The sequence below is a fragment of the Malaclemys terrapin genome, chromosome 7 (assembly GCF_027887155.1).
Source record: "Malaclemys terrapin pileata isolate rMalTer1 chromosome 7, rMalTer1.hap1, whole genome shotgun sequence".
NCBI classification, from domain to species: domain Eukaryota; kingdom Metazoa; phylum Chordata; order Testudines; family Emydidae; genus Malaclemys; species Malaclemys terrapin.
In genome coordinates, this window is record NC_071511.1 from 117075816 (window position 1) to 117091455 (window position 15640).

Sequence of the window (15640 nt, forward strand, 5' to 3'; positions counted from 1 at the left end):
TTATGTCCAGGGAGCATGGAAAGATAAGGAAGAAAGGAGAGGAAGAGCTGGAGAATAAAGGCGATTGCGAGGGAGGAGATGAGAGGATTTTGATGCCACAGATGGCAGATATAGTTATTTAAATGGTAATATAACATTATTCCAGCACAGAGATATTTGGCATTCTATAGCAACAACTGCTACCTTATACTGTGTTGCAGACGGTGAACTGTCTATCCTGTTCTGTACACACCTGAGTGCACCTGCACATACAGGTATATGTAGCTATACATAAAGTGTGCAGTTTAAATGACTCATGGCAGAGCAATGTTTCTGGCTATCCTAGGAACCGATTAGACACAAAGGAGACAGCAGCAAAAACAAGCAAACAAAAGTTTACTAAATGCAATTGACATCAGTTTTACAGGCTTGGCCCCCAAATCTTCAGTGAGTTCTGCAAGGAAATACACCACTGAAGGCAATGTGACTCCACCAGAGTCATATTCTGGGATCATGGCCTTGGATGTTTTCAAAAATCATAACTACATTATTGGGTAAGGAGATTTTAAAGCTTCTTCCGAGCCACGTGGTTGTGACAGCTACAAATTTTGGGAGGAGGGACTATCTTTTATACACACAGATCTGAAAAAGAACTCTGTGTGTCTCAAAAGCTTGTCTCTCTCACCAACAGAAGTTGGTTCAATAAAAGATATTACCTCCCCGGCTTTGTCTCTCTAATATCCAGGGACTAACACGGCTACAATTATACTGTATACAAGAATTTTTGGGCTCAGTCCTGTAAACACTACCACCAGATGTAGAGGAAAGCATGACACTCAATAGTAAGTAAGTGTTTGCAGGATTGGGCCTTAAGTTTGAAAGAGGAGATTTATGCATATATGGTGGACATATCAATCATTAGGGAGAACGGGGATTGTACTATCACAAAGCGCATTACCAAATGAGCCTTTGGTAATCCTCCTGGGGCTTCCCAGTGGAAATAGCCACACAAAAGAAAATGAGGAATTAATTTCTCATCTGCTCGTAGATGCTAGGCTACTGATAGCCTTTCACTGGGAAAGGAAAAAAGTAGTCGAACTGCGGAGGAATGGTTCAAAAGAAAAATATGGGATGTGCTTGCTACAGACCACTTCTGTATCCATCAAACTACCTAGAGAAATGTGGTTACCATTTATTTGATACTCAAAGTACATTCGCCTGCAAAAATACCAGCACACCTGTCAAATTTTATTATTATTAACATGTGATCGACATGCCTGGTCTGTTAAATATATTGTAATCAGAGATTTCAGTCCATTTAATCAAATCACTAGAAACGACATCATAGGTGTTGTAATGATGCTCATTCTGTACGATGGTAAAACCATGTTAAAACAGAGAGATCTGGTAACCATATTCCTGTGTAACATCTCTTTAAACAAAAACTCGTTGCTGTAATGATTATCGTTTTGATTCTGACATTTACATGCAAGGATTTCTAAACCTGTTAATACTTCCCAAATATAGGAAGAAGGGGCATTACTACATTCTTGTGTTCGGAGGTTTTAAAGCTTCTACCAAGCCCCAGGATTATAAAGCTACCAATCTGTTAAGAATTTATGGACTCAATTCTGTAAACACTTACACCAGACATCGTGCTTAATTCTCATGGAGGAGAGCACTACACTCAATAGTACGAGTGTTTGCAGGACTGGGGACTAAGTTGGGAACCAGACAGCTAACAACAGTAGCATATGCTGTGAACAGACTTTCTCAAGTGGGAAAATAAATAAAAATCAACCTGAATACATCCCACCAGTTGGTTGCAAATTGCAGTCTCAAGATATTTGTGTAAAAAGACCAAACAATAGAAGCATATTAAAACATGGCCACAGTAAGGCATAACATATGTGAAATACACAACAGTAGAGCGTGGAATAATTTATGTTAGCCCCACTTGAGAGCAAGACTTTCAAACACGTCACGCGTTGCCAGTCCTTCTCTGAAGCTAGGATAAGTCTTTCTTCCACTTTCCACTATACTCTCACACAGGTAAGCACAAGACACTAATGATTCATTTTTGGTGGGGACGAAGGGGAGGCATCGTGGGGAGAATTTTTTTTTAATGAACACATGCCTAATAGCATCTTCCAGAGGTTGGCATACTGAAGGCAGACACCCTGCAAGATGTCTTCACAGAGCTCTAGTCACATGCCTCAATTCTAACCTTTTACGTCCTTTGCTATCCCAGCGAGGGAGCCTCTTCCAAGCAGAGGGCTGTCAATTGTACCCAATTGTTTTGGCAATGCGGGTGGAGCATCCGCTGTTGTTTCCGGATTGGGGTCCTGAGACGCCCTTTCAAAGTAGTGCTTGTGCGGGGTGTGTGGACGTAGTTCAGCAGGTTAAAGAAAAACAATACATTTCTACAAACTCTACTACTGAAAAAAATATCCACCTACATAGCCACCTACATAGTTATCCCGTGCGGACCAGCCTGGGTAAAGCTGCATATGGAGCTGTCGTTCCTTTCTCGCTAGCTCATAGTATTTAGCTTGTTCTTCTCTGGATAATGCGTGCCACTGAGGTTGGGGAAGAGAAAAGAGAATCAAAGGCACAACTTTTTAAAATACAGTACATCAATAACACTCTCTCTGTGTGTGTATATATATATATATATATTCCATTTTCATAAAAACACCAGATAAAAATAGATAATCTGGCACACAGCCAGTTAATATTTTATTTACGACTCTGGTTTACCCAGCTGAGACTGAATTCATCATTTATATTCATTCAGTCCTTTTGTTTTTCTGAAGATGGGCCAAAACCACAATCATTTGTTAACGGGACCAAGATCTGAACCACCTCTGGTTTTGGAAAAGCATCCCCTCCTCATTATACCCATACCCATACTCATTCCCATATTCCTTTTTCTCCCCAGTCTGTGAGGGTGCTAGTCCTTGTATTCATATTCTTCACAGCCACCCCTCCCCCATTATCCTCCAAAACCACAGTGAGCCATTTCTAGGGCCAAAATAACATGAAATCTGGGATTTCAAGTCCGTAGACCACGGAAAGAGCAGAAAAAGAATAGATCTCATTATTATTTCAGTCCCACAAGTGGCGCCACATAGCAAAATATGCTCATGAAAACAAAACACAAATACAAGCAGGAAGATATTTTGGTTTATTTTGATTTCTGTTGAAATAGACGTTTCAACCACATACACTTGTCAAAATAATCTAGCAAAACATACCCGGGCTAAGGACAACATACTCTCTCTATCTTTGCAATAGATTTTTTTTTTCTGAAGACTTTCAGCACATGGTTTTCTCTCTCTCATTTTGGTGACATTAGTTACCTACCCTTCGACCAAGGATTTGATTGATGGCTGCACTCTCTTTCAATGTGCACTCTGCTACCACTTTTGCTCTCATTTCCTTCATATACAACATGAACGCATTAAGAGGTTTCTTTATGTGTGGCTTCTTTTTCTCTTCTTCCTTTTTGGAGTCCTGATGTTTTCTGGATGATGAAGACAAAACAGACAAAGAATCGCATAGTGAGAACTCTCGCACGTTCATCATACTCATTGCCCCCAATCTCTATACATAAACCCTATTAAACACAGCTCTACAGCAAAACTACCTTCTTTTTATATTGAAACTTTTGCAACTGGCCACTGAAAACTAAAGGTTTCAGGGTTCTTTAGAGTCAGCTGGCTGCTACATGAGAACCATTTCCACAGTCTTACAAGAAACCCTCGTGGTGTATAGGTAACCTAGCCAGATATATTTTTATCCCTTTAGAAAACAGAAGTAAGGAAAATAGGCCCAGATCCTCACGCTGGAATCAATGGGAATTAGGAGACTAAATACCTTCGAGGATCTGGGCCACTGTGCCTAGCAAAATGGGACCACAGTCCATGACTGGGTTTGTTAGGTACTAACACAATGCAAACAATAATAAAACACACTCCCATGCCCCCAAATATCACCTATATGATTAAATGGGGAAAAAATACTCAGTCCAGAGTAGGGAGTATCAGGCATGTTTTGAGTACAAGGCAGGAAAAACAAGATTCTCCTTAATTCTAATCCCAGAGCTAACACCAATTCCCTCTGTGGCTTTTGGCAAGTCACTTATGCCTCCCCCCCTTTTTTTCTTTTCTTCAAAAGTAGCCTCTAATTTTGGGTACCTTCATCTCTGGGTGCTCAGTTGGATGCACTTATGTATCTCAAGCTGGGCATTTAAAATAGAAGCAGACAAAATTATTGGACCCTATAACTATTGGACATCTTAACTAACATACTCCATTTTTCCCAACTATGCAATATTAATAGCTACTCACCTACTTCTCAGGAGTGTTAAAAGGAATTAAGTTATTATTATTATTATTATTATTTTGATACACAAGGCCAATAAAATTATGGTCAATTACGTTTAGAAAAACCAATCAAACCTGTTCACATATATTTTACAATAAAATCACGGCAAAGTAAAGCCCGAATTTTAAAAACTGCATGTGATATCCCCCCTTTCAATTAGATTGTTCTAAAAATAAAACTATGAATGTAAAACTTACGAGCTGTGGAGTGAGCCAACATCGCTCTGGGAAGATTCCTGTTTGACTGTTGGTGTGACTATGGCCGGATGAGGGATTCCAGTCGTATGTAAACTATGATGTGGCGGGACCATATGTGGAGGAAACCTAGAGGAGAGAAAGCTGTGTAAATCGTCAGAATAAAAATGAATGAATGGGGAGGGATGTGTACACACATAAAAAAAGGCACATAACAAGCACATGACAGCTAGACAAAGCATATGAAAGCAGCAGCATTAATTAGTGATAAATTAAACATAATGATTCTTCTAATGTCATTAAAACCAATCTTCCCCTTCATTATCATTACTGACATGAGACATTATGATTTTTAATGTCTTTAACAAAAGGCAAGTTCAACTGACGAACTTGGATAGAAAAGTGGAATTTCAGCTACTTGCAGGGAAAGCAGCAGTCCATTACTTTATTGTAAAATTACCAGTGGCAACTAGTGAACCAATTTTTATAGTTCTAATCCGGTTGAGAATTAAGGACGACATCTTTTGTTGCATATTGACAGCAAAATAAAATATTAATGCTGCCACAATTTATATGCATTTTTGACAATCCTTGTACATGTCTCATTAGCCACATTTTAGGGATGGAGCAAAATCATATATTTATTTGTGTCTGGTTAACCTCTGTGATATACTGCTTTACCAGAGGGTGGGAAGATCAGGGAACGAAGTGAATTTTGAACCATTAGGTTTACATAGGAAGGCTTAAGCCCATGTAAAAAACACATAAAACCTCAAAAAAAATACTTCACATTTTTTTAAAATTACAAAAATGTAGAGAAACTATTTCTATTTTAATTCACATAGTCAAATACATAGACAAAGGCCTCGATCCTACAGCTGGATCCATAGGGAAAAGTGGTCCATTTTTTTTTAATCTAACTGCAGCATCAGGGCCATAAAATATACACACTAAAGCTGTTTTAGGCATATTCACAGATAATTTCTATTAAAAACAGCAACAAATGAACAAGCTTTCAAAGGAGTATTTAGCTTTATTATTACTCAGTGGTCTAAAAAGGTTTCACAGTAAATAAGAAAAAGCATGACCACAACTTTCTCTCAGACAACCTCACTGAAGTCAATGGGATTTCACAGGATGCAATCTGGCCTAGACCTTTGGGCCAAGGGGAATTTTATACTCTACAAAAACTCCAACCCCAAAATGGGCTGGAAAACAAAGTTGTGTGTTCTCTAAACAATGTTTGCTATTTGTAAATGCCTGGGTTCTGAGAGCATCTTGGCCCAGTGAAAGTTCCATATGTATGTGGTATGTGTACAGCTGTATCTGTAGCTATACTATATAGGCTAAGAATAGGATTTTTCTTCTACTGTGTGCATACAATGACTTTTCCTGCTAAATATCTATGTTGATATTGCAGCAATCTATACAACTCACTGCTATATTAAGTATGAATCTGTGCAAAGATCAGAGATGTGACAACAGGATTTCATGATATTTTTTAGTTTATATTCTACCCTATATTAATATGTTCTTTAAGAATACACTGTCTAAATACTTTACACTGCATTTACGGAAGGACATGGAGCAACCCTTTGGTAAATAACCTTCCAGTACAGCTTTGCAGACTTTTTTCTACTACCTTGTGGAGCTCAGGATCATTAGGAAGAAGAGGTGTTTTGGGTCTGAGGGCAGAGGTGGGAAGAGTGATCTGACTGACAGGGGAGGAGAATTCAAAGGTGGTCAAAGCTTTGGAGAAGGAATTCAGGCCTTAGGCAGAAAGAGGTGGAGAAAAGGAAGGTGGTTTGGCCTTGATGGTAGGGGAAAAGGAGGACAGGGAATAGACTGTGCTTATTATTCTTGACTTTTACTGTTGGTACCAAAGAGCCCTCATTCGCATGGGTCTCCAAGGAGACTGTTCAACCACTCTCATGGCAAAAGGTCTCTCCCTCTCCGCCCCGGAAAAGACAGGTGGATGGCAGCAGGGGAACAGAACGTTTGAGCAGAGAAAGGAACTTTCTCTCTGCACAGGTTAGCACTGTAGACAGCACACTGGTGTGGGAGTCAGGAGACCTTGGTTCTCTTTCCATTTCCACAACTCAGCTGCTGTATGACCACGGGTAAGTCACTTCATCTCTCTATGTCATTTCCCCCCCTCCTATCTCTTCTCTGTGTGGTCTACCTAGATTGCAAGGGACTGTCTGTCACTGTGTGTCTATGCAATGTCTGGAACTTTGGCCCCGATCTTGGGGCTGAAGGCTCTAACAGGATACAAATAATCAAAGAACAATAGGGGGAACTCACTATGATAGATCTATCTATCTATCTATCTATCTATATACACACACACACAAATGACACATACCACGTACACAATATATTACATCTGGCCAGAAAATCTCAGTTGAAACAAAATTTCAACAAAAAATATTGGTTTAATTGGGGGGGGGGGGGGGGCAGAATGTTTAATAGGAGCTGGTCAAAAAATGAAAAAAACAAAACAAAAAAAACCCTACCTAAAAAGTAACCTTTTCTTACTTGGTACAGAAATTTCAAAAGTTTTCAAAATTTCGGAACCAGCCCTTTTAACTGTGTGTGTGTGTGTATATACGCACGCATTAATTATATGCATGTATGCAGGTGTATGTACATACAACATATACATATTGGGAGAAATCCTGGCTCCACTGCAGTCAATGGCAAAAACTTCCAGTGACTTCAGTGGAGCCAGGATTTTGCCCATCATATTTTACATTTCAAAGATGTGGCAACCTCTATCAACAGGCAACTACCACTGAATAATCACTTGCTGATAGGTAAACTTTAGTAGTGGCATCTGTCCAAGGGAGGTTGTGTGTTTGCCAGGAACTTCTATTTATTGTTTAATAGTGAGAATGGCTTCCTTCTGAGTTAATAAACTGCAGATACAAAGTGTAGCTGCATTAGGGAAAGGAGATTAAGCTGAGGCTTGGTATTGCAAGTTTTTAGTTATGTTTTTGGCTTTCAAAGTACGATTCAAGGACCTAATTCAAACCCAAAAGGTCAACAGAACCCTCCCATTGACTTCAATGAGCTTTGGGTCATATCCCAAGTCTGTTAAGTTATTTATTTATAGTCGCATGGGGGTCAGAGCTGGGGAGTGCTAACTATGGAGTTGGCTTAATTCCAGCTTGGGCAATTACATTCTGCAAAACTAAATTTCCCCTGAAATTTCCATTACAAAAGGTATTCTTCACTGCCACTGCATAACTGCTGTGTAGTGTTACAGCGCACTCTCAAATTATTGCCAGGTTTCACTTCAGAGGTGGCTGCTTTTCAGTGGTGGGTATATTGTTTACCCATCAGTTTGTTAAGTTAGTTACCCTTTGTATTAAGGATAAATTTATAAATAGTTTATAAAGGGGTAATAAAGGATCAATAGATAATCACGCTGCAGTTATTAATAGTGTTTCTGGTATTTGGTAGGTGTTATAAGGACATTATTAGAAAGTTATAAGCAACCCCTGGACACTAACAATTGATTAAACAAAAAATTAATAATTTATTAACCCTTCATAAACTATTTATAGTTGTGTCCTTAATTATTAAGTGTGACTATTAAGATGGCAAAAACCCATGGGAATATTCTGGGCAGAAATGCACTATAAGCATGCAAGGTCAATATCACAGTGCAGGTAATTATGGGTACACTTTTTAAAACTGTTTTGAAAGAATGTGGACTAGGGCCTTTGGAGGGATGGGTACGTGAGCCTGGGTATGAGAGACAAAGAGAGAGACTGAGTATGCGTGTGCGTGTGTCAGAGAGAGAGAGACTGGAATATGCCACTGTTTTTACAGCCGGAGAGAGGGCACATCGTACATTTCAGAGCTGCTTCCATTACACATTCAAAACTCCTCTCTAGCATTGTGCCTACGTACTGCAGGGTTTCCAGAACCGAGCACAGTCATGACAAGACATGCCTCTTGAAGAGCCGAGGCACATGTGGGTGAGTTCATGATGGAGTAGCGGCCTTTTCTCTGAACTACCTAGCTTCTGAGGGCAAACATTAGACTCGGTCACATGCCTCACCTATGGAGGTGTGTGGGTGTGTTTAATATGCGCTCTCACAGATGACAAGGCATGTGAGAAACCATGCGCCTGACTCCACATTTTAAGGTGGTCTGTCTATAGGGATTGCCCAAACTTGGTAAAATACAAAAGAAGTTTCTGGGCCGAAACAAAGAATAAACGTGTCTAAACATACTTCTCAGTATCTCTCTGTGTCTCTGTGCACGTGTGTGTAATATAAATACAGATAAAAAGAAAGACGGTGTGTGCACGTGTGCACACATATGCAAACACCCCTCCTCGCCCCCCGCAGAACACACACCTTTGCCTGAGAAATTCCTTTCTTCAGACAAGATTCCATGAATTGCAATAAACATCCTAAAAATTCTAACCAGCTCATTATATACCCGTCTGCTTTTATGGCTCCAAGCCAGAATATAATGATGAGCCTTAACTTGTTAAGGACAACTAATTTTTTGTTCCTGGCTGTCTCAGGGGCTTCTCTCTTACTCACTCTCACTTTACTTCACTGTTGACATGTTTCTGTTAACTGGATGTCATCTGCCTGCCTTGATTTTATGCACAAGCAGTGGGATGCATTTTTCTGTGCAACAATTCTGCTTTGAGTTGCATTAGATTTGTCATTATTCTCTCATTTCCCCCTTGCACTGGTAACATTTCATCTATTCCTGCCTTATTTTTTGAGCCACGGTGCACCCACATTATGGTTTATACATGATCTTGCTCCCTTTGAAGCCGGCAGATTTCAGAGCCAGCCCTCGTCAGGAGAAGTGCCTGCTACCAATTTAGCAGGCTGAGGGCCCCGAGCTCCAACATCTCAATCTAAAGGGGGTCACAGGGTGGCACAAGCAAGTGTCAGCAAGTGCTGTTTAATTGCCAATCTAGGCTTCTCCATGGTGTTTAAAGTATAATGACCCATCACTTAATTCTGAGAAGTCCTGGCCCTGCTGCTGAATGGAATGAATATCAAAGGATGTGCTAGAACAGGGCAAGGATCCTACATTTCCTATAACTGCCATAAGTATAATAGACCTGTACTTCTGTAGTCCCATTACCACAATAATGTATTTAATTTGCTGTATACTCTTTTTAACTAGGTACCTTTCATAAGGCCTGTCTTGGGAATATAGCATCCCCCCCGAAAGAAAGAAAGAAACTAGCCTCACTAATAATAATTAAACTAAACCAAGCTCTACTTTGCCTCACCTCACACTTTCAAATCTTTTGTACATATTTTAAAGACTAAATGGGAATTGTCACTTAATTTGCAGCTTTTCCGCAGCCGTGGATCTCTATCTGCACTGGGCCCTTTTATACAAATTTAGGTTTTCAGACGTCTCTTTTTATTCACTGTATCAACAAGTGAACGTTCTGTTATCAAGTTTATTTTATTTCTTTAACACATACAGAGTGTTACCCCACTCACTCTCCAGCCCTGGCTATAGGTTTCTGTTACTTAAGGTAGGAGTTACCATTCTCTACTCAAATCTTCCTCTGTACTCTAACCTGCATGTATTAACTGCAGAGATGTAGGCGAGGAGGAAGCGGGGGAAAGAGATGTGGAACCTTGCTATGTAATGCATGCTAATTTAATTATGTGCCATCATCAAAATGGATTAGCTGTTTCAGCCCATCAGGAAAGTCTAAACCTCCACCGATTTAATTAACCAGACTGAAAATCAGATGAACAGAAAATAAAACTATCATTAGGAGCAATTAGTGATTACTTAAACATAGTGCTGCCAACCAGTTTGTAAATAAAACTAGCAGCCCCTGGAAAATTAGCTGGAATTAATTGGAGATAGGGAGGGGGAGAAGTATATACTTCTAAAGCTTTAGAGGGTCAGGGAGGTACTTTTATGTTGACTACTAGTGTTTTGAGCTCCAGAAAGGGAAAAAAGCACAATAAACCTTCCTTCCAACTCAGCCTGACTCACAATAATACACCCACACCCTCCCCTTTCTTACACAGAGCACTGCTCTGGATGATAGCCACTGAGAAAGCAAAACATGTCAGGACTTCTCCTTGCTTTTTCAACGTCATGGACTACTATATTTTTCAATTAGTTGGCTTCAAAAAACACAATCCCCGCCTCCCAAACTTTGAAGTTCAATGGCTGTGTTGTGACTCTCTTTCTCATCAGATGGGACAATTCTGGTTTTTGCAAACTGGAAATGACTGCTTAACTAAATGCTTCCAGAAATGCATTTTCTAGATGAAACACACTTCTCTACAGAGAATGTTAAGAGGAGTTACATTTGCCCTTGATTCAGGACCTCAGTACTTTGAACTCACCTTGACATGGAAGCATTGACAGTCAGAGCTGTTGGGTAGGGATGCCGGAATCCCCCTGTTGTGATTGGGTAAACTGGTTGACCTTGCCTGGAAAGAAGAAGGGGAAAAAAATAGTGAGAGAAAGAAAAAAGGGTTTAAAAAAAAAAAAAAACTTCTCTGTGCACAGTAAGCTTTATTCTCATTTGATCAGAACAAAAATCTTGGGGATTGTACAGCAAGGATCAAAGGAAAGAAACACAGAACAATTTGAATGCCATAAATCTGATAGGAATGGCTAATTAAATTTTATAACCTCTGCTTATGTCAATACAGACCCTCTCCCCAAGCTGAAACTAGGTGTTTTGTTGTAATAATTAAAGGCGAAGTCTCGCTTGCTTTAATGGAGCCATCACACTAATTGAGGGCTACACATCCAAAGGAAAACAATAATGAATGTAAATTTATACCAAAATAAAGTACAGTGAATCAAAGGACTTCAGTTGCGCTTTGGGCCTCTTTCGGTATTTAGATCTCGGTGAGAAAACATTAAATTAACAGAGCTTAATTTGTAGCCTTTTGTCAGATTAACAAGTGTTGACAAGAGTTACCGGGGGAGAGTCCCCAAGAAGTATTGTGGGTAACCAATAGACAATCACACCTCATTACAATAATTAAAAAATACAGCAACATGCAAAACAGCATCCTCATGAAAGACACACAACTTTTTCTGATTGAGATTTGTCTGTGCTGGCTAGTTCTTTTTATCTGTCCTTCAAATATAGATCAGCTGTGCTGGTAGGATACTTATTTTGTTTTGTTTTGTAAGCATAACCCACTTGAGATAACCAGGCCAGTTTAGGATAGGTGGGTCCAGTAGCTGATTGTGAAACAAAAAAGGTAGAGAAGTTAAAATAAAAACCCTTATCTACCTTTGCTGGATGTTTGTATTATTGTTTAAACTAAAAAAGGATTCAGTTTTTTAAATGATGGGATTATTGGTATCAACCCACAACAAAGGTCCCACGAAAAGAATGTAAAAATTGGGAGTAGATAAATAAATACAGCAGGGTAAATTGATGATTTGGGTTGTAAGCCTCCAACCTGATATGCAAGGTGAGTGTTTCCACGTGCATTAGGAAACTGGCCACCACATCCTGTGGTTGTATGCACCTGCATATGGCAGACATGATCTAATGCCCAAAGGTGACATGTATGTCCACAAAATGCCAAGACACAGTAAGGCTCCACTGGAAAGGAGAAAAAAGGGACACCTGGCCATGGCTAAGAGACGAGGGCATTTCTATCCATTACTCCCTCACTTTAACTTTTCAGTCACAAGCTGAGTGTATTTATTTTATATGTCGGGAGTGTCGTCTTCTTTATTGTACAAACCTCTTCCATTAAAATAAACAACTAATCCACAAGACTCAGGTGATGCCTGAGAACAATACAGGTTGGATGGACTTGCCACTGCAAGCAAAAAAATAAAAAATAAAAAAAAGCCAGTGCATACGAGTGTGGGGCCTGCATCCTAAAGGTAAGCTGGCTTATTGAGCAAGAGAGAAATTGCCACATACGTACAGGGATTTGGTTTAGATAGAACAATGACTTGGGTTTCTGTTTCTGCTAGAGCTGTGCATTTCCGGTGAAATTCACCCCCTTTGGGAGGGCCAACACAAGGGTGAACTTCAACCCCTCCTCTTTATAGTGTGAAGACCCCTTCATGCCTGTAAACGCCAAGCACCATAACCCTGTGAGGAGGGGAAGTGTGTGAAACAACCTCTCATGTGGGCTTCTGAGGAGGGATCACTGAGGCCAGGTCATGTCAAGGTCTCCCTGAATCCACATATGCATATCCAGTGACCAGGGACACCTCATAGCTGGAATAGAGACCATGGAAGAACTGCACTCCACCCCCAATTCATGTCCTCAGGTCTGGGTGTATGTATGAATTTTATGGCCTCTATCCCTTACTCAGTTCCTTATATATATATATCCCATTTCCTCAAAGAGAGGTGAACTTCATCCTATGTGGCTAGAGCAAATAACCTGGAGCATAAAGCAATACTCATGCCCTTGGGCAACTCAGCCTGAGATTCCCAATATCAGTGAGGCCTGAAATATCCTTTATATGTGAATAACACATCTTATGGCAATAAAAAATTATACTGTAATGCAGAGATCCCTTTCTTCTAGTACCTCAGTGCACTTTACAAACAATAATCAATTAAACTGTGGGGCAAGGAGGTATTATAAACCCATTTCAGAGATGGCAACATAGAGGCAGCAGGTACCAATGACTCATAGCATTTCATCTGAGGGACTCCCATTCCCTACAAGTTCTACGTGTGCAAAAAATAAACAAATGGACATTCCCCATGTTTTTTTTTTTTTTTGCCACCTTTAATCTGAACTAATTCATTTTTCTTGTTGTTAATAAAAATTCACTCCTAAGTTGCTACCTTTTCAACCAGGTGTCACCCATTTCACCAGCCAACATAAACTCTGCCCATCCCCACATGGAAAACAGGGACTCATAGCGTAGAAGAGCAATGCAGTTGTAATTACCGAGTTACATTAATGGTGACATTATTTTTTAAAAAAACCACACCGCTGAAACCATCATCAGCCACCACAAAATCAAACTCAGGGACTGTGAAAAATGAGACATCCAGCAAAAATGTATTTATAAAGTGTTTTAACAGAGGGGCTATGAATTTATGCCTCACGGGCCATCGGCTGGATAAAGACAATATGTGTAGTGATGCCTGAGTGCCCATGTTTGCTTAATACCATATGACTTGGTATCAGAGCCCCGGGTTTATTTAATCTTTATTGAGCAGTTATCAATTCACCCACATCATAAAGTGGCAGCTGGCAAATACACTTCTCAATACATATACACACTTATTTTTACATTAAAAATTAGACATGTCAAAAAACCAAAATGGAAATAAAAAAATGGAACTCCTTACTGTGGTACTAACCATCCTAGCGGATGGGGAATTTGCCCTACAGTGCCTGGTGATAACGGATAATAAGGAGATATATCCGGAGGATGCGGAGGCCTTGGAATTCCTAGGGAAGAGGAAAGTGAAATGGCATAAATATTGGGTCAGGAAAGGAAATAAAAGGGGGTAGAAAAATCATATAGGTTTCTATGCCGTGGTTATGCTAGTGATTTTGGTTACTAGTTCCAACAGTTGGCCCACTGCCTTAACCTGCACTTGCCAGAATGGGCCACTTTGTACTGTAAGTAAATGAGATTCATCAAAAGACAGGGGAGGTTTGATCCTTCCGACCCTGCCACCAATCAAAGACCATTATTAATTATTTGTATTGGAATAGTCCTTACAGTTTCATCATGGACCCAGACCTCACTGTGCTAGATGCTGTACAAATAGAACAAACAAAAAAAACGGTCCCCTCCCACAATCATTCAGGACTTTTCTCTGAGAGGCCTGAAAGGATGGAGCCCCCAGCCACTCCCCTCCTTGTGCCCCATTCCGAGTAAACCTCCAAAATAAACCATTATATTTCTAAGTGATTCCCACTTTTGGGTGAGAATGAGGCATTTGGTTTTGTCTCTCCACTCTACCCTAAAATCTTGAAGGTGAGAAGACAGAGTCCTGTTAGTGCTTGATAAAAAGAAGAGGCGTGGGGATATTTTAGTCCTGTTGCTGTGCATATTCAGAGCTAAAGGAATTCAGCTCCAAATATAAGGTCTGATCTTGCAACCCTCACCTTTGGAGTCAACGGGACTTCCTCAGGTAGGTTGTAGGACTGGGACCTTCAAATAGTATGGCAGAAGCAGAATTAAAACAGAGAGCATTAAAAGGAAGGGGCACTGCATTCATGGCTGAAAAAGTATTTTTTTTAAATCACCCAGGAAGCTTTTAATCTCTAAATTAAATCTCCCTGTGTGACATTTTCATGCAGACGCTGCTTTTTCTCCATTACAAAAACCAAACAGATTAACTGAGCTTTAACCATACAGTGAGCTATTTGCACACTTGAAAGAATGTTCACAGAAGAAAAGTAAACAGTCTACAGACGTTAATCATATGTTTTACGATAACCATTTAAAAGCTATTCCCTGTACTGCCATTATTTAAATGAGTGGTTGACTATGCCATTCACTTTACAGGGATGGCTAGACGGCTCCTTTTAAGCCATGCAAAGTTAGCATTAAGTACAATTAAAAGGAAGCCCCAGCTGCGGTGTGTAAAGTGAACAACAGCTAATAGTGTACCAGTTCATTCACAAGCTGGGGTTTAGATAATTTATCTACATATGATAGACCCAGCATAGAGCAATTCTTTCGACAAACTCTAACATGTATTCACGGTTTCAAACTTGCCTTCTAATTAACTAGCAGGGATTTGGATTAACAAAAACAAAACACTGCCACTGAGAACTCGATGGAGGCTGAAGAAAGGAAGACTGACACTATCGGTAGCAGGACACGCAGTAAAACACCCATGGCTGGCCAGGGTCAGCTGACTCCAGCTCGTGGGGCGCAGGCTCTGGGGCTGTAAAATTGCAGTGTAGATATCTGGGTTGAGACTGGAGCCTGGGCTCTGGGACCTGCCAGCCTTGTGGGGTCTCAGAGCCCAGGATCCAGCCCGAGCCTGAATGTCTACACTGCAGTTTTATAGCCCCATGGCCTAAGCCCCCTGGGCCGAAATCAGCTGATATGGGCCAGCAGTGGGTGTTTAACTGGAGTATAGACAT

The 15640-nt window shown here is 40.2% G+C and overlaps 1 protein-coding gene across 30 annotated transcripts in view; it reads right to left on the reverse strand.

The window, feature by feature from the left end:
* The window catches only part of TCF7L2 (transcription factor 7 like 2), a 202617-nt gene that overhangs the window by 14019 nt on the left and 172958 nt on the right, over nt 1-15640 (reverse strand). For 12 of the 30 annotated variants that reach the window (XM_054034368.1, XM_054034370.1, XM_054034361.1 and 9 more), the window contains exons 6-10: nt 13882-13984; nt 10928-11014; nt 4566-4706; nt 3346-3505; nt 2439-2558 (exon numbers count right to left, since the gene is read on the reverse strand). In XM_054034368.1, coding sequence (XP_053890343.1) covers nt 2439-2558; nt 3346-3505; nt 4566-4706; nt 10928-11014; nt 13882-13984 — 611 coding nt within the window. The remainder of the gene's footprint in view (nt 1-2438; nt 2559-3345; nt 3506-4565; nt 4707-10927; nt 11015-13881; nt 13985-15640) is intronic. The other 18 variants (XM_054034373.1, XM_054034374.1, XM_054034366.1 and 15 more) reach the window with 5 other exon arrangements.